General features: G+C 39.9%; 1 protein-coding gene across 1 annotated transcript in view; it reads right to left on the bottom strand.

Moving 5' to 3' along the window:
- PKD1L3 (polycystin 1 like 3, transient receptor potential channel interacting) overlaps positions 1–23,736 on the bottom strand; it is a gene marked incomplete at both ends in the record, with an annotated part of 39,633 nt that overhangs the window by 3,636 nt on the left and 12,261 nt on the right. The window contains 28 exons of the mRNA XM_084270300.1: positions 1,075–1,235; positions 1,577–1,704; positions 2,418–2,551; positions 3,606–3,933; positions 4,570–4,755; positions 5,482–5,622; positions 6,984–7,080; positions 7,520–7,748; positions 8,384–8,612; positions 9,599–9,812; positions 10,319–10,545; positions 10,695–10,894; positions 11,380–11,526; positions 11,868–12,046; positions 12,261–12,362; positions 12,584–12,814; positions 13,652–13,845; positions 14,239–14,464; positions 15,121–15,255; positions 16,342–16,468; positions 17,296–17,420; positions 18,427–18,609; positions 19,973–20,098; positions 20,952–21,143; positions 21,594–21,739; positions 21,957–22,157; positions 22,517–22,658; positions 22,920–23,040. Coding sequence (XP_084126426.1) covers positions 1,075–1,235; positions 1,577–1,704; positions 2,418–2,551; positions 3,606–3,933; positions 4,570–4,755; positions 5,482–5,622; positions 6,984–7,080; positions 7,520–7,748; positions 8,384–8,612; positions 9,599–9,812; positions 10,319–10,545; positions 10,695–10,894; positions 11,380–11,526; positions 11,868–12,046; positions 12,261–12,362; positions 12,584–12,814; positions 13,652–13,845; positions 14,239–14,464; positions 15,121–15,255; positions 16,342–16,468; positions 17,296–17,420; positions 18,427–18,609; positions 19,973–20,098; positions 20,952–21,143; positions 21,594–21,739; positions 21,957–22,157; positions 22,517–22,658; positions 22,920–23,040 — 4,851 coding nt within the window. The remainder of the gene's footprint in view (positions 1–1,074; positions 1,236–1,576; positions 1,705–2,417; positions 2,552–3,605; positions 3,934–4,569; positions 4,756–5,481; positions 5,623–6,983; positions 7,081–7,519; positions 7,749–8,383; positions 8,613–9,598; positions 9,813–10,318; positions 10,546–10,694; positions 10,895–11,379; positions 11,527–11,867; positions 12,047–12,260; positions 12,363–12,583; positions 12,815–13,651; positions 13,846–14,238; positions 14,465–15,120; positions 15,256–16,341; positions 16,469–17,295; positions 17,421–18,426; positions 18,610–19,972; positions 20,099–20,951; positions 21,144–21,593; positions 21,740–21,956; positions 22,158–22,516; positions 22,659–22,919; positions 23,041–23,736) is intronic.

The following is a 23,736-nucleotide window of genomic DNA, read 5'->3' as shown; positions in this document are numbered from 1 at the left end:
GTAATACTTGCATTTACCCTTTTTTAAAGGTAGCACATTGTGCTTACAATTTTGTTTACAGCAGAGGTGACCATAAAACGATTTTATAAATTGTGAATGTAACACATGATGTAGACCTATATGGTATGTGCATGCTGCATTAGCAAGAGCTGCATAGCTCTTAGGTTAAAGAAAGTGTTTATTCTTCCCTCTCATTCAGCACTTTGGAGGTACCCAGTTTTAGGCTCCCTGGTGCTAGGAGAACTTTGAGTCCAGTGAAGGGCCACTGGGATGGTTGGGACTCAGGGCACAGGACACACAACAGAAGGATGTGTGAGCTGGGTTTGTCCAGCCTGGAGAAAAAAAAGCTAGGAAGGCCTTTAATTGCTGTCTCCAACTGCCTAGTGGTTACAGAGAGGATGTGGTAAGACACTTCCTGGTGGTGCACAGTAAAAGAACAAGAGGCAACAACCATAAGCTGTAGCAAGAAAAATCCTCTTTTTTTTTTTTTTCCTTTTTTTTTTTCTCCCACAGTGAGAGTGGCTCAGGACTGGAACGGGGTTTAGGGAAGCTGTGGAATCTCTATTCTCAGAGATAGGCAAAATTCAACCAAACAAAGCCTGGAGCAACACCAAAGCAGGAGGTTGGAGCAGAGACCTCCAGAGGTCCATGGCCTCTTTCCTGTGTGACTGTTTTTTGACATATTATCATTTTCCATTGTGTATAAAATAAGCCATTATTGTCTTCCAACCAATGGCTTTTTACAACAAAGAATGAGGCAGATTAGGTACTACCTGGATGGATGTCCTGTAGCAGAAAGGCTTGTTGATTCAGCAGAGAGTGTTGCAGAGAGGGAGCTAGCAGCTAGGCTAGGGAACTTGGTGCTCCGTTCTGCTCAATTTTGTTACAGCAGTATCAGAAAATCCAGTTGCTGACACAAATCTAAGCCCTGAAATACTTACAGGCTTCATGAATATAGTCATATAGGGTTACATTATTGAGCACATACAAGCTGCTGTCTGGGAAGAGGAAAAATAGATTTGTTTCTTTTCAGTAGCACTGGCAAAGGATGCAATAACTAGCATCAGTACTTACTCTTCTTTGTGTTCCTGATAGTAGCTGATGTCTCGGGTCCCAAGGATTGTGCGCTTCACAAACACTGACAGGACACTCCAGCTAATCAATATAATGGCTATCTCCAGGAGATTCCACTTGCTGTGGAAGTATCTCCATCTCAGAGTCTTGATCAGTTTTCCCTGTGAAAAGAGGAATTTTTCTGTTTCAGTCTCATGACTCCCTATCATACAATGTGCCTCTAAAGATTAGGCTAACTCCTCTGCAATAAAACAGACTACTGCACATCAGTAAAACTACATCTTGCACTAATTTCTCATAATCTTTCTCAGAAGAAACATTCCAGCCAAATAAAAGGTTGCCTTCCATTATGTAATACAGGTACAGTATCTGAGTCAGTCTTCCACTGGTTCAAGTCAGCAGCACTGCTCCTGAAATCAAGTACAGTCCTAAAGTTTTTGTTAGTGAAATCAAAACCAGATACAAGGTGAACCTGTCGGCCAGGCTTTCCATTTGGTCTCACCTGTACAATCATGTAGTACACAATAAAGAGGAAATAAATTACTTCTGCTGCAACCACAAAGATGTGGAGACTGTTGGTGTATGGGTAAAGCCGGACACTTTGCAGCTCTGCACTTGTAAAGAAGGCACCTGAAAAACAAGCAACATTCACCTCAGTGCTCTAATAACTACATCTCTGTTTTCATTCAAACAACTCTGTTCACCAGTAAGACTTCTGTATTCACTCTCACATCAGTGAGGGACAGTGCAACTATCAGACTGAGATTTAGACTTGATTATGTGAGTAGTCTTGTAAGTGTTGAAATTTTCCTCAAACAGGAACTTCAGGCAGTTGATGGCTCTTAGAGCACTAGTGTTCTCTTGTTGTGACAGTATGAGATTAATTACAGCAGGGCTGAGTTTGGATTGGGTTACAAATGCAGAAGTATGCTGGGAAAATCTGGAAATGTAAATCTGAAAGTCATTCTAAACAGAAAATTAGCTCAGTTTTGTGGTCTGATTTGGGCACCTGAGGCTGCTGCTCAGATGAAATTTTTCTGTGGCCTTCAAACCAGAATCCCTGTTTTCTTTATTGTATCCAGGTTATGCATTGTATGATTATGGCTATATATTATAAGTCTTCTGGAAAAAAAAAAGAGATAAACTCTGTTATTTGTACTTTTTGTTTCAGTACCATGTTTTTTTCATCAGGACAATTTTGCATTGATTCTGTCATTATTTGATTTACTAAAACATTTCTGTTTACTGAACAAAGAACTAGGTAAACATTGACAGCATGCAAATCTACCCTCTCTAGGTGTATTGCTTGCTGTCTTCAGAAATGTGTAACTTAAGGTTCTCACCTAAAGCATTGGTTTCAAACATCAGGCTTACAATGCAGAACAGGTTCACGTTGGCGTTGTAGACTGTAAATTCAACAAACACTGCTCTTGTGAAGGTGTCTAGCCAGACGTTGTTGAAAAGGTACTGGAGAATTCTGCCAAAAAATATGTAGTCAGTGATCTAACTCATACATGAAAGAGACAGTATCATGTGGAGGATAGGGGTGTTTGGATATCATCATAGAGAAAGAGTAAACCGGAGGTAAGGTGTTTGAGAGGACATCTGGTCTGTTAAGTCTGGAGGTAGAGGATATTTGTACTCTTAGCCTAGGTGCTGAGTTTCTTTTTGGCTCCTCCGGATAAGCAGATACCATACTAAATCTGAGATGCCTCAGGTGTCTGATCATTTACCTCACATAGGGTCCTGTACAAGTATGGATATCTCTGGCAACCTAGAAGTCATCTCTAAGTGTGGAACTCTGCCCCTGTGAGATGCTGCTTCCTGCTCATTTATCTTGTGCCCCTTATCTGCCAAATTATTTTTGAGTCATGGGTTTCAAGGCCTCATTATCTACTATTATCTTAAAAACATTCCCTGTTACTATTCATATGTACACACAGGAGATTTCTTTCATTAATTCTCCTCTTTTGAGGGAGATACAAAATTGTCTGCGATATCTAGGGAGTGTAAGTACTAAAGAGAGGCAAAGATGCTTGACAGATCCTACAATAATATGAAAACAGACAAATATGTCACAGTTTAAACATAGTAACAAGGTAGCATAAGATTAACATAACAAGATTTAGGCTAAATTATTTTCTCACAGTCATTGATTGATATCCGCTTAGAAAACTCATTATTTTAGAAGTTAAAGGCCAGACTAGATCCAACACTGGATTAATGCATTGATAAGATTATTGTATTAGTTATTCAACATTATGTATTTCTGCAGCTATGTAAATCTGGAATCTGTGCATATCAGTTAGAAGAAAAATGTTCTATGTTGGATCCTCGTTGTTTCCTAGCACAAAGCAAGATGATAGGAACGTAAACTACCATGATGGCACCACAGTAATATCTAAAATATCCAGCATAATGGATAATAATAAATCCACAGCAGGAAAACTCAGAATGCAATCTGAAATTACTCTTAAATAGGGTAAAGAGCATCACTGATGCTACAGCAGATACAAGAATACAAGTGGTACCTGGAGGCATTCTTAGGATCAGTTCCCAGGTGAATCACGTATCCCCCTCCCCTGTAGATGGCAAGTTTGCCCCAGACAGGTTGCCCTCTCAGTTTGGACTGACTCTGATACTGCCATGCTGAGCTCAAGTCAGAGGAGTTATCAAAGACTGAAGTATTCCAATGTTCCCCATAATCTGATGTATCTTCTGTTTGTAGGGAATACGGAGCATGACATTCCTGAGTCACATGCTGGAGTTTGGGAGAAATAGGGCAGGTGTCTCCTTTCACTCTGACTTGGCGAATCCGAGCACTACCCACCAGCTTGGAATTGCCATCTGTAATGAATCCTAAACAGGAGATGGAAAAGAGCAGCACTGGCAATGTGATGGGACTACTGAAAACATTTCTCCAGCTCATTTATGAATCATTGATGCATTAACATTTTGCTGTAGATTCTTTTCTGAAAAACACTGTAAGCAAGCTGTCATGAAAATTAAGCCTTCCTGTTGATTCGAACTGAGTTCTTATATAACACCCGTTACAGAGTTCGGTATCATTACCTCTCTGGGTTTTATACAGAAGGAAACTGAGGCCCAGAGGAGAAAAGTGACTTGCTTCAAGTCATACAGCAGAGTAGCTGTAAGCAGTGCCTTACAGTATCTGCCATTCTTGTTTGGAATTATAGAGACTCGTGTAAAACTGGAGAATATATCTGAATTTCTGGAATAAGTAATTTAAAGTGTGAGAAATGTAAAATTACAGTGCAGAACTTTCAGTTTATATTAAAGATAAGGAAAATATCAGGGCACATGTGGGGTCAGGCTATGGTAGTCCACCAGTATTCCTGTTACAAGAATCCACACCAGTCTAATGTACTCACAGTCTCTTTCTTTGGTGGAACATGCATGTGCAAGTTATGGAGACATATAAAAGATAATGTTTCAGAATCTAGCATGCTAAGGTAAAACAAAGTGACTCTTTACCTTTGTATGATCCATAAAGATTTTTGACTAAGGTAGTATTTGCCCATGTGAAAAAATCCTTATAACTATAGACATTGGGGAATCCATCTGAAAAGCTATTCTCAATGTGTTTGTTTAAGTAGTAGGAATTAGGATCCCTCTGCCCATAGGCAACAAGTAACAGCATCCATAAAAAACCTAGATAGGCTGGAAAAAACAAGAAGAGATAGCATGTGTGAGCTCAGAATTAACACCACTGTTCAAAGTAAATTGCATGAATGATTGCTGCTGTCATCACTTATTAGGTGAAGGAGATGCTTTGCTAGACTCTGACTGACCAGTGCTAATGAATTTACACAAGCTACTTCAACATCCTGCAGTTTAAGCATATCTGGAGTATGAGTAACCACAAAAAAGCTAAGTGGGAAGGCTGGCTGAATACCACTAGTAATGACAGCTCTAAATAAAATGAGTAGTCTAATTTTGTTCCAAGTGAAGTTGAGGTATTTTTTTTCCCATTGTTTTTAGAGGAAATAAAACTGGAGTATAAACCATCATCACTGGATACTATCTGCATTTAGAAAGATGGCCTCCAAATATGAACTCTGTCTGCTGTTTTGATTTCAACTTCATTTTACTGTTGACTTCTTTTTACCCTTTCTAACTTCTCTTTATCCTCTCATGTATCTGTAAAGTGTTTCTTCACCATAAAATTAAGCCTCTAGTCACAGATTTACCTCCAGCTAACATTCCCACCTCCTTTCAGCTTCAACTGCTACTGAACAGCCGGTTTCTGCCCCATAATGACTGGCAGAAAGCCAAAGATATGCCAAAACCTTTTCACCCAAGCGAACAATATTACCACTGATGTAAAGTACTGGTACTGTAAAAATGCTACCAAATAAAATATGCTAATCTACATATGGATAATACCCAGGATTTCTCTGATGAGGGCAAATGCTTTCTGCTCCTTCATGCAGCTAATTTTCATTTTCTCCACATCAGCTGCAGGAGGTGGCCGGTAAATATTGCTTCTACTGTCCCTTCGGGCTCCAAAGAAAGGCTTTGAGTCACCTGTGAGGGAGAGCAGTAAACCCTGGAGTGAGTCAACAGATCATCTATGTCCTGCATTTTGGTTTATTTGAACATTATAAACAAACATTTCTACTGATGCTTTCCCTTAGGAAGACAGGTGATGTGATTTTAACAGTTAGTATAGTAAAACACAGTGTATTAGGTTTAGGCTCAGGTGTCTCTCTTGGCGCTGAGCATTGCAGAAGGTGATGTATTCAGAGCCTGAGACTGGTCTGGGAGGAAGCTGTTGACCAGGATTCTGAGTTGTACCCTAGGATGCCTGCCCACTGCTATCAGCTTTTCTTAGTCATGATTGTGATTGCAGTAGCCCCTCTATGGTTTATGGGAGTAATGAAGATAATTGTGGTTGTATGTATACCAAGGACTTTTGTATCATAAGACTTAAAGGAGGTGTGAAATTTCCTTGAGAGAGAACTTGAGGTTTAGATATGCTTGTCAGATAAAGATCTACCAATCTAGATGAAGAGTGCATTTTACACTGGGTCATGTATTTATTTTCACTAGATTGTGGAGTAGCTGAAGGTTTTGTTGCAAGGCATGCCATGAGTACTGAGATGTATGTGCAGAGCTGAAACAAACCTCCCTGTATATCTGATTTTTATTATGTCTGATGTGAGAGCTAAAACATTTAAGCATGGTTACTGCATACTAAAGGCACTGATTCATTAAATTTGATTATAATGGCTTCAGTCACTTTGCCACATTTTATTATTTTATTTTCTCCACGTTGCTTGAATGTTGATGGGCTGAACAGTGATTGGCTATCCACTTGTACAATTCTTGATCTTGTATGAATCAATATAGGAAAATACTATTTTTTCTTGACATAGGCAAGGCAGGAGTGGAGGGAAGGAAGGGACAAATAGCAGTATCCTGGCAGCAAGTGTGACTTCCAGTAACAGGGGCAATCATACAACAATGTGAGGGGACATAGTGCATATATTTATATTTACAGAGGTAAAAACATACAGAAAAAGATAAACAAGGACATATTCTGTTGCCTCAGACTTCTTTTATCTTTTTGATCTTGTCTCTTTCATTAAGCGTTCCGCAAAATTTATCCAACGTAAACACACAGTGGTCTTTGGGTTTTCTCCAGCTGGCACTAAATCCATTATTCAGGTTTGGTTCCACTTCCATCTTGACCTTAGGAATGCTAATAGGTAGGCACATAGTCACAGCATCTGTGGATTTAGTGATTTCTGCTAACCTTGTCAGCTACAATTCAGATATGTAAATATAGCCAGTTGAGCTGAGTTACACGTTTCTGCATGAAGCACTCCAAACCCTTGTAGAACACATTACTTTCTTTAATAACTTCTCAATTTACAGACATTTACCTGGTGCAGAGAAAGTCCTGTCAATAGCTGTGTTTTCTTCATCCTCATGTTCTACTTTCCTCAGAACCAGAGCAAAAAAAGCAGCAAATCCCAGCACCTGAAAAGAATTAGCTATAGATTGACCATATGCTCATTTCATATAAAGAAGCTCAGGCTTTGACCTGGATCCCTTTGGATCCAGGCACTGCAGGAGGACAACTGTGCTTTGGCTTTCCTGAACTCATGTAGCTGAAACTTGTAAACAAGAGGACAAGACACAGTGCTGAAGTCCATCCAGCTAAACGAGTTTTGCCATGGGACATCTTCCCTGGTCAGAAATTTCATCACCTATTAGACTGTGACAAAACAAGGGAGAAGAAACTGAGTTCAAGTCAGCAGAAGACAACAGTTGTAAACCATCTGCTAGCTCTTAAGGGAAAATCTTCTCACTTTACATGTTAAGTCCTGTGGTTCTTCAGAACACATTACCTTATCCTCCTGAAATGATCGTAGAATGAGTTAATATTGGACAGTAGTTGTATTTCTGAGGATCTCACCTTTAAGGGCTGTGTGATGAAAAGACTTTCCAAGAAGGAGATGACCATGGAGATCAACCACTTGATGGAGTTCTCCTTGCCATAATGCAGCCCATAGAGCATGGTAAAGAACCCAGATACGCCACTGGTGACTGCAACAAGGAACCAAGCAATGAATACAAACCACCAGGGCAACACTTTGGAAGAACTTTTCTTGCCATCACCAGAGAAGCTTGGAGTAAGGGACCACCTTGAGAGTTAACCAGAAGAGAAAAAATCAGTCTGCAGTGGAACAGAAGCCAAAATCACAGTCTTCAGGTTCAGTGGGGTTAGGCAACATCTTATAATTTAAAATCTCAATCAAAATATTAGCAATTATCTTAACTAATGCAGGTATATAGAATATATGGATAGCAAAAAGTACAGTGAGCAAAAATAGGAGAAAGTATGCAAAGATCAGTTAAAATCAAAACAAATACGATGCATTCATTTACTCTTCAGTTCATGCATAATTGGACCTCCAGTAGAAATGTTGGCAAATAAAACCATGAGTGCATTTTAGCTGATTTTTCTTTAATGATACATTTTAAGAAACATCTGAGACTTTGCAGCTCATTGATTATCACACCCCTTTACTATCCTGTGGCATTGTATTGTAACAATCCACTTTGGAGGCAAAAATGACAAACAGCAATATGTCATTATTGCTTTTGTGTGCAGTTCACAGCACACTGTAATTTCTTTGTTGCTTCTATAATAGTAAAACATGTTTCTGTAGTGATAATAATGGTATCTAGCACATCTTGTGCAGTAATTATTTGGCCTCCATCATCCTAACCAGTTTTGAATTCACAACCTGAATTCACTTATATTGAGAATGGCTACCTCTCACTGATGGATGCTGATGAGCTGATCCGCTTCTCCAGGAGGTTCTTCATGTGCTGAACCTGACAAACAGCTTGTGTGTAACTCTGAGGCATCTGAAATTTATGGGGCCCCAGTAATTCCAGCTCCATCTCTACATGCTGGAGTTGCACGTACAAGCAGCGATTATAATCATTGTATTTCAGTCGCTCACACATTCCCTTCTCTGGAGTTGGGCTTCTTGTCTTTTCTGCAGGTAAATATTTATTTAAAAAAAAATAAAATCAGCAAGCTATCACTAAATTAAAATACTGCTCAGGGCAAATGTTAGCAGAAGTGGAGCTCAGGCTTATGAATGTGACTTATTGGAAGGGACATGTAAAAGCAACTTTAGTACTAGAGCGTTAATGCTTTTCTGCTGGAAAGGGCTGGAATTGTTGCCAGGAGGCAACTTAGTAATGTAGAGATTCGAAAACCTTAATAGAGAAGTTGGATAAAATCAAGTGCTAATTTGTTTATATTTTACCTGTGCAATTAGTAGTGTGGTATGCTCATTAGAAAAGCCAAACCCAGGTCATAATGAAATCAGTGGGATTGTTTACTCATGCATTATTGTTTAATTAAAAATAAGCTAATGCCTAAGTTAAGAGTCAGACTGAGAGGAACAACAGCACGATGCCAATGTGGAAAAAAGGACAGGACAAAAAAGACTGAAACAACTGATCTTTGTGAGTCTTTATGCTACTAGATACTGATTCTCTTCCCAAGTCAGGCTGGTAGCTAACATTCAATTCTATGGCACAAGAAATAGAAATTCCACTGTGTCTTTGCTCACTCAGTTGGGTGTGCAGTGAAAAAGAACAAGAGGCAATGGACAGAGATTAAAACATGTGAAATTCTGTCTGAACACAAGGAAAAAATTCTGTATTGTGAGATCGGTTGGATACTGGAATATGTTGCTCAGAGAATTTGAGTAGTCTCCATCCTTGGAGATATTCAGCATCCAACTGGACATGATCCTGGGCAATCTGCTGCAGCTCAGCCTGCTCTGAGCTAGGTGGTGCACTAAACAATCTGCAGATATCCCTTCCAACCTCAACTGTTCTGTGATTCTGTAATTGCCTCTGAGTCAGAATATAAGAAGAGCTTGGGTTATCACATCAATCATCATTACAATTTTTACTACAGAGGTTTCAGTAGGCATGTGACTTGTCTGACACAAATTGTGCTGTTTACCTTGCATATCCATAGCACCTAATGTGACATTTATAGGGTCGTCCTTTTTGCTGTCAGTATAAAACTCTTGCCCAGCTCTGTTCTGCTGGCAGATGATGTCCTCAACCAGTGCCAAAAGCGTGTTGATGTTAGTTGATTTCCCAAGATCTGATACTGAAGTATGAGATGGAGTCTTCAGGACTTTAAAGAGTGAGTTGGCAATTCTTCTTATGTCCTAGAAAAGACAGCACACAGCAGTGACTCAGGCTGCAGTGACTTAAGCTGATAGGATCTGAAAGCCCCACTGGCTGGGAGCTGCATCAATTGCTAAAATCTCCAGAATGGGTAAAGATAGCACATCCTACAGTGCTAGATGTGACAGGCAGATTTCAATGAATTCAGCAAGACAGCTTTCAGGAGTCAAAAATACAGCTTACCTGCCTGAGGACCTAAGCTGGGAAAGACAGGGTCACTGTCCCGTTTAAGTTTGAATTAACCCCTGAGCACAGTGTTTGTCCGCCCATTATAATTGTACAAGGGCAGGATAGGCAGTGGAGTCGGGGATTCCACGTAGATGTGGAATTGAGTGCTTTGCACCAGTGTGGAATTGGCTTTTTGCTTCAGACAAGCTGAAGAACATCCGACTGTGGAAGATTTCTGCTCTTCAACGGGGAATGTCGGGCACTGCATGGCAGCAGAGGGCAGTGCAGGACTCACTGGGGAGCAGCTACACGCACTTGCCTTTATTACAGCCTCTGGAGTGAGCGAGGCAGCCTGGGTGACCTGAGGAGTGGGAGGTAGGCTTGGGGACACTCGACCGTTCTTTCCCGGCCTCTTCTCTCTCCCCGGCGTGGCTGGCCGGGATTTTACGTTCCTGAAGATCTGCACAATGAGCAGGTTGATGGGGAACATGAGGAGGGAGCTCTCAAAGCCAATCATCACTTCCTGCCATGTGAACTCGATCTTACCTGTCAAGATCAAACAGAGGGGATGAATAAAAATAACCCCAGGATCCATTAGATCTCTCTCTTGTGAAAAAGCCCATTTGTTAAACTTTCTGCTTCTAGATTTTGCTGTCTTGCTATTTCCCTGCCCAAACAATCGTTAGGGTTGTTACCTAAATCCATTTTCTGCTCAGCTGGATCCTTTGGCACTCCCCAAAACATAATGCTGGTCAGCATGGTGCAAAGAAGCAGTGAGAAGCAACATGACACACGCTGGGCTCGTGTGAAGGAGCTTCGTGGGGAGCGGCTGAAAACCGAGTACCAGATGTGCCCATCCTGGAAACCCTTGGAGGTCTTCATGAAAAACAGATTGCTGGGAAGGAGCAGAAGGAAATCAAATGGATACTTAGAAAGGAGAGGGAAGAATAAAGCTGTACTTTGGGATCCTGATGTGTTCATACTTTTAAGCACTACCAGAAGAAATAATAACCATGAGAAATTATCATATATCATGGCTTGATTTGCATGGAATGGTCACAGTACCTCCTTTCCTTCTGGCCATACCATGGACAGAAAACTAATCATGAGCAGTTTCTATATGAATTGTTAGGGAAACTATACATAAGAAAGAGAAGATGCTTGGCTTTCAGTAGGCCTTGTCAGGCTATCCTTCTTTAACGCCAATATTTCCAGTGTTGTATTACTGTTAGGGTAATGGTCAGACTCAAACATCATTCCTCTTTTCCTGATTCAGAGCTCTTGTTTTTGTCCTTGTCTAGGGGTTTGATCTTTTTTGCATACTTGCTTTTCTAGACTGATTGTTACCAAGAGTAAAACTGTTCATAAAATAGAAGGTACCTGAACTGCTTCATGTCCTGTTCCGTAGCTACTGGGAACACTTTATCTAGGACACATTCTCCAATATCAATTGATAGCCAAGAGTTACAGAGGAAATACCATTTCTGATCCCATGCTAGATCATGGACCAATACTCGATTCACATACCTGTTGGAAAAACATATAGGTCATATTCACATGTAACTGAGTAGTATGAAATTCAGGACTCGAAAGGACTAGGGAGGACAAACTCTGGCCTTCAGCTTCTTAGGTTGTGTCTAAACTATAAGGCACAGAAGACATCCCATCCTGTACTGGACCCAGGATATGGGAAACACTCCTGGGCCTGCAGTTTAGATTATGATTTGATCTATTTTTCTGGAGAAATGAGAAACTAATACTTCTTTCCTTTCTAGAACTGTAGAAAGGGAAAAGGAAAGCTGTTATCATTATAAAAAAATATTTGTGGATCTTTACTTCCCAAGATCTCCAGCCAGATCCCCACTTACCAGGATGGACTGTCCCCTGAATTATCATGCCACAATCTAATACTCTGCAGTTCCCCAAGAGGGAAGAAGGTACAGAGCAGGAATACATCCACTCCTCCACGTTCAAAAACTGGTGTATCAGGATCAGTTAGATGGTGTGGCTCACTCTCTCCTTCCAGTCCATAGAGGGTGAGAGTCACCTGAAGGATAAGAAGGCAAAATGAAGACTTGTACATCTTGATCCTATGATGATTGCTCCTCTGACACACTCTTCCTGTTTTCATCAAATCTATGGATTTTCTGGCTTAGACATTGCATTTGAGCTATCCTGTTTAATAGCCTCAGGTGGTCCATTATTCATCCAGTTCTCTAAATGAGTGCCTAAACTGTCTTACTGCACAGTGCTGCTGGTACCTTGGAGGTTGTGGCTGCCCCGCGGCGGTGTCCTGTAAAAACTGTCACAAGATAACGATACTGAGCAAAGGGGTCATTGTCTTCCAGTACTGTGATTTTCACCTGCAGAGTGACACAATACAAGCAGTGTGTTAGCTGTTCTGTACATATGGATTCCTTAAAGCTGTGGATAGGAGTTTAATCTTGTGAACAATTCATATACTTACCAGTAAACAGAATTACAGGGAAGGGAATAGGATTGGTTGAAGACTTCCTATTAAAACAAGCTAGGCAAAGCAGGAATTGGCCTAAATATATTCAGTCTTTATTAGTGGAAGACTTACTTTGGCATCATCCTGGATGTCTTTTCTTCGAGCCCAAATAACTACCAGCACATATATCAGAAAGATGCACCCTACAGTTGTCACCACCACAGGGTTGTCCACAAAAGTACCAAATAGCTGTGCAGTTTTGCTAACATCTATGGCATTGGGTATGACAAAGAAGGAGCTCCCAAAGAAGGTCAAATGGTTGCAGAGGCACTGTGTGTGTCTAGGATTTGTTTTTGGTCCTACCTGAAAACCAGAAAAAAATCCTGATAAAACATCTGGTTTCAAAGTATTAGATAATTTACTAACCAAATGAATTGTCGAATCGTAGAATCATAGGACGGTTTGCATTGGGAGGGACCTTAAAGATCACCTATTTCCACCCCCTCTATCATGGGCAGGGACACCCTCCACCCAACCAGGTTTCCCAAAGCCCCATCCAACCTGGCCTTGAATACTTCCAGGGATAGGGCATCCATAGTTTCTCTGGGCAACCTATTCCAGGCACTCACCACCCTCAGTGAAGAATTTCTTCCTAATATCTAATCTCAATCTATAGGCTTGTAGTTTGAAACCATTTCCCATTGTCCTGTCACTCCCTACAAACAGTCCCTCTCCAGCTTTCTTGGAGCCCCTTCAGGTACTGGGAAGTGCTTTAAGGTCTCCCTGGAGCCTTCTCCTCTCCAGGCTGAACAAGCCCAACTCTTTCAGCCTGTCTTCACTGGAGATGTGCTCAGTCTCTGAAGACAGTGTTGAGATTGGTAAGTTAGTACGGAGAACTGCTATACAGAAAATCATTGTTCAATTAGAATATCAATTCTAATGTCTATCCAGAAACAGGAATCATAGTAAAATACAGCCTTATCAGAATGGTTTCATTTTTTCTTTTATAGAAACCTGTCCCAAGAACTTTAAATGGAAATTTCATTTGAAGCTTAGTCTGGTATAACTAATTTATGAAAACGCCTCAGAATTATGTTGGTTTATGGTGTGAGTTCCATGCTATCATTTTACTACAAGATGGTGGTTATAAAGGCTGGCTTTGAAGTATGTAACATAAAGCTTTTGCTTTGCTGTACTTACATGACATCCATAGCTGTTCCAGTTCCCCTGGTGCTCATCCCAAAATACACAACGGGATGCAAAGCAAGTGACAGCTATAGTTAGCCTGTCATAGACTGTGGAATCCATTCCCATATCTTGTAAAACCATGAAATAGTAAGTTCCCTCTCCAGAAATGAGTTCTTCTGGGCTAAGAATCCAGGTGTTTGTCTCGCCTTGGACATAAATATTTTAGTTTCAATGTATATATGGAAATGCAAATTCAGAAGTATGCAGCTGTATTTAATGTAATCAAATAGGCAAATGGGTATAAAGAAATGGGTATGAAATAATTCTTAGCAACTCATTGTTCAGAGCATCCCACTTTTTGCTCTTGTATACTAGAGATCGGAACTCTGACACAATGAAACTCCTTTGAGAGGTTTCTTTCCAGTTAGAAATCTGAACTCATGGTCACGGCTCACTCTGCAAATATATGCATGTGCTGTAAAACTGTGGATGAGCACTCACCATACTGAGAGCCCTTAGCTTGCTAGGGGTGGTGAGAGTCTTTTGGTTACATAAATCCAGACTGCACAAATTCTTGGGTCACTAACAAGTTGTCTTACCTCCAGTAGTCTTCTTATAGAACAGATGCTTTTTCATATCATAGTTTGTTTCATTTGGACGATAACGATACCCTAAGTAGAGTATTAGTGGAATGTCATGTTCAGATTCCACTTGGATCACTACAGATGTGTTTTCTGAGGTAACATTGACTTGGAAAGTGCTAAAATTTCCCAGATTCAATAGAATCTTATCTTCCTTAGTTGCTGAAAGTCTTGGTAACATTATCTGTTTATAAAAAATAAATATATAACTTTAAATGTATCTTGCTTTTATTATCTATAAGCACAATATAATCACGTGCTTGATAATCTTTTTTTCTTCCCTGCAAAAATACTGGCTTCAAAGTAATTTTCTTGATACCATCATGTAACCTCTGAAAAGTTCATTTGAAACCTATGTAGACTCATCATAAGATCTATGATCCTTGGTGCATTTCTAAATTAAGTGCTGAGATTATAACTCAAACACTGGCTGCATGAAGTACATATATGAATGATTTAGATGTCAGATAATCCATGGGCTGGGAAGCCCAAACAACAGTAATATGAACACACAGTTGTTGGATGATGAAGTCAGATGTTGCATTGTGTTTCAGGATAATCTGGAGTCTTTTTCCACAACCATTAGCATTCTCACATCTATTAAAATGAAGAATGAGATCTCTTTTTTTAAAGAAAAGACAGAAGTACTGTTATTTCATTCTTCACATCATACAAATCCCTCCATCACAAATGCAGTAACCATGATCCCATTATATGCTGTAAGGAACGCCACCGTCATTTGCAGTCACTTCGCAGAAGATGGTAACACAAGTGACAGTTGGTTAACAAGGAAAGAAAAAATGGGAAAAGAGGGAGAGGGATAGAAAAAAGTGAGTTTACCTCAATGTCCTCTTTGAGATTACTGACTGGTATGATTAAACCATCCAGACCAGTAAGACTTAGACCTCCCACTGTTCCACTGATGTCAAAACTGTTGTCACTGGAGAAAAAGGGATTCACTGCAAAGCTCACCATCTATTAGTAAGATATTAACAATCAGATTTGAGCTATTGTCAATATTTCATTATATTCACACTCTACATGGCTGAATAATAAAAGCTTGAGCCCAAACCCAAACAGTACTTGAGACACAAACCTTGCAAGTGATTTTGATTCTGAAATGTTGTATGTGTACAACGTTTATTGTTCCCATTCATTGTAACCTTCTTGCCTTTTAGACACCAGATATCAAGCTGCAATTGCATAAGCCTCTTTCAAAGTAACTCCACCAAAGTACCACCCTGCTTGGAACTAGGAACAGAAGTCTATTTCTACTTATGATACCAATGCACAGAGCTGTACGTCAGAGTCATCAGTCCAATGAGAAGATTCAGGAGCCTCACCTAATGCTCAGGTAAGACAATGGCTGTGTTTCCACTGGTTTCAGTGGGCTTTAAGTATTTTTTTAGCAGAGCTGGAAAAAAAGAATGGGAAAATCCTGTATATTTTGCAACTGTCACAGGAGTTTCCTGAGAATGTGAAATCAACTAGAGAGGCCTTTAGAAAATTTATTATTAAAAAATGACAATAATATCTATTGTTCTAAAGCAAAACCCACCATATACTAATTAAGGTGAGGGATGTGTAATCATCAGGACATTCATGGGCCTTTTGTGTCCTGCAGAATCTGGGTGCCTCAAATGCATTTATTTCTACCTGGGATGAAACAGGACTGCTGCAGGTTAGTTTTAATGGTGATATGGACTCTGAGCTGTTGCATCTTCCTCAGGGAATTAGATGTAAACAAATATCAAATAGATTTATAGGCATTGATTCATTCCATTGTCTTCTCTTGCCAAGCAAGTATGAATGAAGAGTATATGTGAGACACTGGTGGGAATTTAAGCTTTTAGTCCTCCTTAGCTTGCTGAACCACTTCATGCAATTCAGATAAGTGAGGGCTTCTTTGACCACAAATACTTCAAATTATTTTCTTGGCATGACAGGAGGGATGACTCATGTGCTTGTGCATTGTAAAAGGTGAAAAAAAGATTCTAACAGCACTAGATCAAGAATTTCAGTTGTATATCAGATTGAGTCAGATAAAAACTGTTTACTTGCCCTTATATCCACTGTCTCATCATCAACTCCTGAAACACTGAGAGAGGAAGCAGATGGGAGAGTAAAGCTGGCAGAGCTGGAATTGGTGGTATTAATGGATGTGCCATCCATGTTTTCTGTTTGTAATCTGTACAGTTAGGATTGGACACAAGCAAAGCAGGATAAAAGAGAAATAGAAAACAAAAACCACAAGCAGAACAACAAACACCCCCCCACCCCCCCCCCCCCCCCATCAATAGCATGGACTTCATGTCTAGAGACTTCACTAGTATAACTTAGCTGTAAAACTATTCCTAACTCTGCCAGTGAATACCCTGTACAGTATCTGTCCCTGGTGTAATACTCCACATAACACTACTGCAGTATCACCAAAAAAGGGGTGGAATTGGTGAATCTAGATAGGAAGTTGTACCCAACAAGGTGTACTTATGTGAAAGACCTACTTGGTTTCTGTGTGAACCTGCTCTTGTTTTGAATGCACAGTTAAATGTGTATGAAAACCAGGCTCTTGGTGAACAATGTAGCAATGATTGTAAAGAATTGAGAGTGCTTCTCGGGCTCCTCATGTGTATATTCACTTCTGGCAAGCTGGTTGCAATGCCAGATAAAATGGCATTAGTGGCAACTTGGAAAATAAAAAGACTAAAACCTAAACTGGCATGACATGAGGTTTCCACTAATTTCAAAGGTAAGCAGCTGCTGCCTCATCCAGGAAATAGTAAATTCTCCATTTGTCAAAGACACAGTATAAGAATTTCTAAAGTGGCTTTACTGAAGGTAACCGGAGTCCAAGCTGTTCTTATCATTGGTAATTGTAGCCTCATTGCACCCCTGAAGTTGTCATTCTGCTCCAGTAGTTAGTCGAGTGGCTCCATTTAAGGACAATGTAATGAATCTTTGGGGCAAGTTTGATTAACTATGGGGAGCCTAGGTGGGAGACACTGTTATTGTTACCTCTGTATATACAATGTGGCAGAAGGAGTGGTAAGGACTGTTGGTTCATCATCAGGTTCTTTCCCATACAGAAGGGCACTCTGTAGATTTTCAACTGTATTCAGGAGCTGGTGCGACACTGAACTCTGGAAAAGGATTGGAAGAGGAAACTTGGAACAAAGCTCCTCTGAATCATCAAGTTACACATGATTTGCCTTTACTGCCTTTTAGGAACAAATACTAATTTTCAGTGTCTTACAAAGTTGGCAAACTTGATGATGTTCTTCATAATCTCAGAGAATGTTATTCTAATCAACAATTCAGTTTCTGTACTTCTCATTAAAACATTGCAGACAGCACCTAAATGTATTGCACAGCTTTTACTTTTATATTTTATTATTTATAACTTCTAGATATTGAAATTTGAAGCACTATAAACATGACATCAGTTTAACACAATATATTCCTGCACTTATGTACCTTTATGCCCTTTAGCTGCACACTTCAGTTACTTGCAAAAGCAAGATCTAATTGCATATTAATTGTGTGCTTGTACAATGTCGTCCTGGGGGAGTTCAAATGTTCATAACCTTTTCTCTCAAGTTAGATTTATTTTATGCTGCACTCCCTTCCAGTGGTGTTCAACCCAGGAAGCACAGAAATAGAAAAGGACAGGACAAAATAAACATGTTGCATGTTTCTGAACAGAAAACCAGAGTGGGCTTCCTGAACCAGCATAAGCAGCAACCACAGCTGATTACAGCTTTGACGTAGTAGAGCCAATCATGAATATTGAATACCTGAGACTTCCTTGAATTATGGGGAAAAAGGAGGGGATAGAATCAAATCTGAAAAAAAATCTCTGTATGCCTGTCATCCATTAGAGGTTGTATACTGAGGCTGTGTTCTCCAGTGCTCCATCCTCTTCAGCTTTAAATGTAATAAATTTTAAGAGGCTTCTATCATCTTCATTAGCAGACTGTTTGGTCTAACAGGTCTGACTTAGGAGAAGTTTCCTTTGATATTCAAGTCCATCATGGTGTCACAATGAACCCTACCTAATGCCATTGAAGAACATGAGAGACAGCAGAACTCTAGAGCAAGCAGATGTTCATGCACAGTGCACTACAAACCAGGTCAAACCAAAGTTACCTGTTCTGTCTCTGGAACTGAAGTGTTCATAGCTCTGATTTCTACAGAAGCTTTAAGTACATTGCTCACTGCATTAAACAGATAGTTGGCTGCATCTTTTAGCCTCTGATCATCTCTGCTGTCCTCTGTGTTTACAGTGAGCAAGGAAGCACTGACGTCTTTTAGAGTGTTGCTAGCTTCCACCTGTATCAGAAAGATAGAGTGTCTGTGTGTTGGTGCTACAAATAACAGAAGTGACATTTGTTTCATATACTGAATATTGCAACATAAGAAATCTCATGGGACTATTTGTGGCCTATGCTGGATTTACTATAATTATTGCTGCTGGGGTAATACCTTAAACGCCAATAAAGATGATAGATGATACATTATATATGGCATACTAACAAGTGATACAGACCTGAAAAATGCCGCCTGCTTCTACAGATTTAGTCTGTAAAAGAGATGAATAATATCTGGAGGAACCTTGTCTGTCAAACACTGATCAAGGATGCAGTTTAGATGTACAGTAATGTAGTAAATTAGGCTATAATTTTGGGTGGTGTGTCCAAAAAAATTCCACCAGATTGTCAAAGGTATGTGCATTTCAGTCTTCATTTCCACAAACTCCATTGGATTACCAGCAAGTGGCCTCATCCTGTGCCAGAGGAGAATGAGTTTTAAAATTTTTATTTTGTGTCCAAATTTAGCCAGTCATTGCTTTAGGATTGTGAAAGCACTGGCCAGCTTTTAGCCCAGGGTGGTGAGGGAGCCAAGCAAATTCATTGCAAGTTTGGACATAGCCATTCCCACAGTCTGCAAACACTTAGCAGCCTTACTGTAGGGCGAGTGCTGAATCTGAGCTATGTTCTTGTCTTGCCAAAGTTAACCACATACTGCTGAAATGCTCCCAAGCCATTGTCTGGCTGCAGCTGTAGAATACATCAGAAATAAGGACAGCTCTTTTTATTGCCAGTGTATTTGGGAAACTTCCCCAGTGACAGTTTGTTCTCTCCTCCCATGTGCTCACTCCTTATGCATAAATAGCATGATCTACTAATAATGTCATGTTGCCAGATAAGATTCAAAAATACTTTTGTGAGGCCAATCTGAACATTTGTGCCTCGTTCCTCTGGGTGCTGTCATGTTCCTGCCTCACTGACAGCTTGCCTGTGTGCATTTTGTGTCAGTGTGTGGATCAGGGACCAGTGGATCTGGGCAATTTTTCTTCAAGATGCTGAGCACTTTACAACGTAAAATATACATCCTAACATGCCTCTGACTAAAAGTTAAAGTTTTCATCTTAAAGATGTATCATAAAATGCAACTAGCCAAATGGTCATAGCCTGATTTGTAGTGGTTGCTGAGACAATGTCTGTGAGTCCAAAGAAATTTACTCTAAAAAGCAAAATGTATTCCCTTCTGGTCAAAATACACATGCTGGTACAGCTGAAAAAATGGATGAAGATAAGGTAAGAGTAAGGCACTGAAAGCATTCCAAGGTGAGTGGGGTGCAATAGAGTCTGTGCTCTTAGTGTGAGGAGATACAAGATGAACTGCTTCTTACCTGTGCTGAGACAGACAGCTCTTCACTCCTGTAAGTGATTTCTTTCAATACTTCTGACATCTTAAGAGCCGTAAGCACTGATGTTACATTAACAGCAGAGAGAGTTGTCAGCATCAGCCCTCGGAGCTTGGGATGAAAAGGGATAATTAGGCAAAGGAATAAGATGCTAATTAGGACTGCAAGTAGTGCTGTATAGTGACAGGCTTGCTGTAAATTATGTGTTAGAGTAAGACTCAACAACAAGGATCAGTTGAACTGATATTAGGTCTACTGACAAGGTGCCACTTGCCTTAGTAACTATATAATCACGAGTTTTATGCTACTTCTGAGCACATAGAAGTTATACACTTATCATCCATTAACAGCTAGGAGAGTTACTTGGGAGAATTTGTACTAATGTATGTGAATTACTGTATAAATGCTACCTCCAGATAACGTAGAGCCACGTATGATTGATATTACTGAAATAATGAATCATAATTGAAGGATACATTGCATATGTCTAGATCTTTTCATATTCATCTTTTCATTTCTCAAAGCACTGTACAAATATAAGCTTATAACTAAAATATAAGCTGGTAGCTGAAAGGAACAAACTAAAATTACCTGCCATCTAGTGCTTTTTGGGAAAATTAAATAGGATATTTCTCCTGCAGGAGTGGCCATTTTATAAATATTTAAATTGTTTGTGGAAAGTCAGGTTGATTTTAAGTTTAGAAAGACCATCCAAATTAGTTTAAGTTAATGCAATTACAATTTAGAATTAATTATTTTACTGATGGATAATAAAATTAATTATGTGGGCAGAGTGAAAAATAGCTGAAACCTGTGCCAAACACCAGGACAGACACTAGAAACTAGAAACCACCATTGATTTCAGGTGGTGATATATGATCTTTTTATTACTTAAGAGCTCTCAAAGAATCTGAAGAGCCCCTTATATCACATTGTACTGCAAGAAAACAAGTGTCTGGCTGACCTCTTTTCGTGTGTTCATCTCTAAAGATACGTTAAAGCTTTCCTCTTGGGTCTCCTGATTAAGGACCGATGTCACTGACTTGTACAGCTGGAAAAGACTCATGCTGTCGTTCCCATCTTTTAGGATGTTTGCCTTCTCAGATACAATAGCCTGCAGGGTCAGGTTTGCATCGATCATATCTGTATGTCCAACCTGATGAAGAAATCAGATATGCTCTTAACATTGTTAACACTGTTTGAATTATCTTTGAACAGTTTCCATGATCATCTTATTGGCAGCCTAGCTAAAGTGGGACAGAAACCTTTGTGTTCCCCATTTTTAATGTTTTATTTTTAGTGGCTTGTTAAGGATCTCCTTACTGGAGCAGAAGTGGGAATTCTCAGGGGCCTACATACAGGAGCTGACTAAATACAGCTTATACTGCCCAAAGTCCAAATAGATTGTCTTTTAAGCTTCCAAAGAAAAAAAGGCAGTTCTTTTGACTACCTTGGATCCACAGAGGATAGTCTCTGTTAGATAAGGAAGTGGTGGTTATGGCACATTCAAGATGTAGTAAATTTAAAATGGAAGAAGTTCCAAAAGTGAATCATAGGCTAGGTATCAACTTGAGAGATCTTGAAATAGAGTAATTGTTCTGTGTACCTTCACTGAAGCATTAGTTTGAACTGTATCACCGTAGCTGTTGCTAACAGTAATTGTCATATGTAAAATGAAATTATTTTCCTTTTCTCCAAGTGGAAGATACACTGGAAAGAGTTCAGGATCTGGGCCACAGTGCAGGAGAGAATCTGAAACAGGAAAGAGGGGGTCACCTACCAGATACCACACAGTCATCTCCTGTTCTCTAAGAACAGGGCACTCTGCACTTGCTCTGTGTAGGCCTGACTGACTCAGTCTCTCTGAGGAGCAGAGCCAAGTTGTGCTTTTGCTCTTGTTATCCACAGTAACTGTGCTTGCTAGCAGCATGGAGAAGCAGTTAGCCAAACAGTTCACTTCAGAACTTACTTGATTTCAGATAGAAGCAGTATGTGAGCTGCCTGTTGTGGCTGGATTGGTACGAATCTGCTGAGCAAGGAGCGCTGCAGGAGACCGTGAACATGGTGAGCACTGATCCCTGCTTGGGAGCCACGGCGCAACTGGGGATCTCGGGTGGAGGCACAGTGCTGACAAGGTATGTTTCCTCCCCATAACCACGCTGAGTCATTGCTGGGAGTGGAGGGAGAACATCAGTAATAATTGTGCTGCAGCAGCACTTATCTTCAGACATTAATCTTGCTTACTCTAGCATGAGCTAGAGTATCAGGGAACCAGAAACATCAGGGTGGGCTTAATCAGAAATTAAATTCTACTACTAAATAAGCCATAAGAAAAGAACTATTAAAAATAGAGTAGTGTTCCCATTACAAAGCAAAGCTATGTTACTTGATCAAGTATTTAGTATAACTTCATTTACATATGAGCCTACAGCTTGGAGTAGGATAACTGAATTTGTCCTGTGCAACAGCCCAAACAAACTTAGGTCTTTACTATTTTAAAGAAAACACGTATAAAGTGCTTACACCTACCAGTTACTTTAATCTGAAAAGCTTCTCCCTGTGTCTGCAAGAAGGAGCTGTTCATTTTCAATGTGGTTGTGTTGCTTTGAAGCAAAGTCAAAGAGTCCTGCCGGAAACCAGTCAGGCCACAGGCTAGAGGGAGGTGCATAGACTGGAAAATGAGACAGACAAGAAAACATGACAGTAGAGGTTCTTTGCTGTGATTTCTGTTGCAGTTTATCAGGACCTGGATGGTAGTTTGGTGCCCTCCATTATAACCCCTCCCAAACATGGCACCCCCTTGTCTCAGTCTTTACTGTTATTTCCAAAGTATGCATTTGACAAAATATCACTCTGAAGCCATGTGGGGTTCCCTCAGGGTGGATGTTTATTTTTGCATGTATAGTATTTCTGACCAATCTGATGCTTTTACCTTATTTGGGAATGTGTTATCTAAATACCAGTTGTAATATATTGCCTGGGAGTCCTTCTGTCCAGAGACACTCAAAACAACTTCATCACTAGCATTCACTGGCTTGCAGTTTGCTTCACACCTGTAAGGAAGTAAGAAGGTAGCTACAGGTAGTAACTGTATGAGGTACCACAGTCCTTGATATTTATTGGTTTACTCTCATTTGATGAAAATCTGCAAAAACCCTGCAATATTAGACAGTTACATATGACTCACAAATAGAATCATGTGTAAGTCATATAGAGTCAAATTTAACCTTAAAGCAAGAGATTTTGGAACCTTCGTCTCCATTTTCAACATGACTGAGGCCCAGAACTAGCTAACTATTTCTATTGCAAAACTGTTTCTGGCTCTCAAATGAGACCTGCTCCTGTTCAATGTCCTGAAATGATTATATTAAGAGATCATGGAAATGTCACTGCTCTTTAATGAGGCACTAGAGTCTTGAAGAACAGATTTTTTAGGCAGTAATGTGTGGCTAGTAAAAATTTCAGACATATCTTACAGCGTTTATTCCCATTGTTTCAGTGAGGTTTGCATTTGGAAGTGTCCAACATTGAAAGGATGTAGTGGGGTTAAAAACCCTCAATGGTTTTGGGTATAATATTACTCAGTTTATAAAAGGATTATGTTCAGAAATGTGGACTGGAAAATGCAGCAAGACTCATTTTGTCTGTAATTCCTGTGATGGCAAAGTATAAGTAGATTTACAACAATAAGTACATTATCACTTTATTATTGTTATTAGTGGTAACTCTGACCTTGCACTATGTTTGTG

Source organism: Gallinula chloropus (genome assembly GCF_964237585.1).
Source record: "Gallinula chloropus genome assembly, chromosome: 13".
NCBI classification, from domain to species: Eukaryota; Metazoa; Chordata; class Aves; order Gruiformes; family Rallidae; genus Gallinula; species Gallinula chloropus.
The sequence above is the reverse complement of the archived record's forward strand: the minus strand, read 5'-3'. Positions and strand labels throughout refer to the sequence as shown.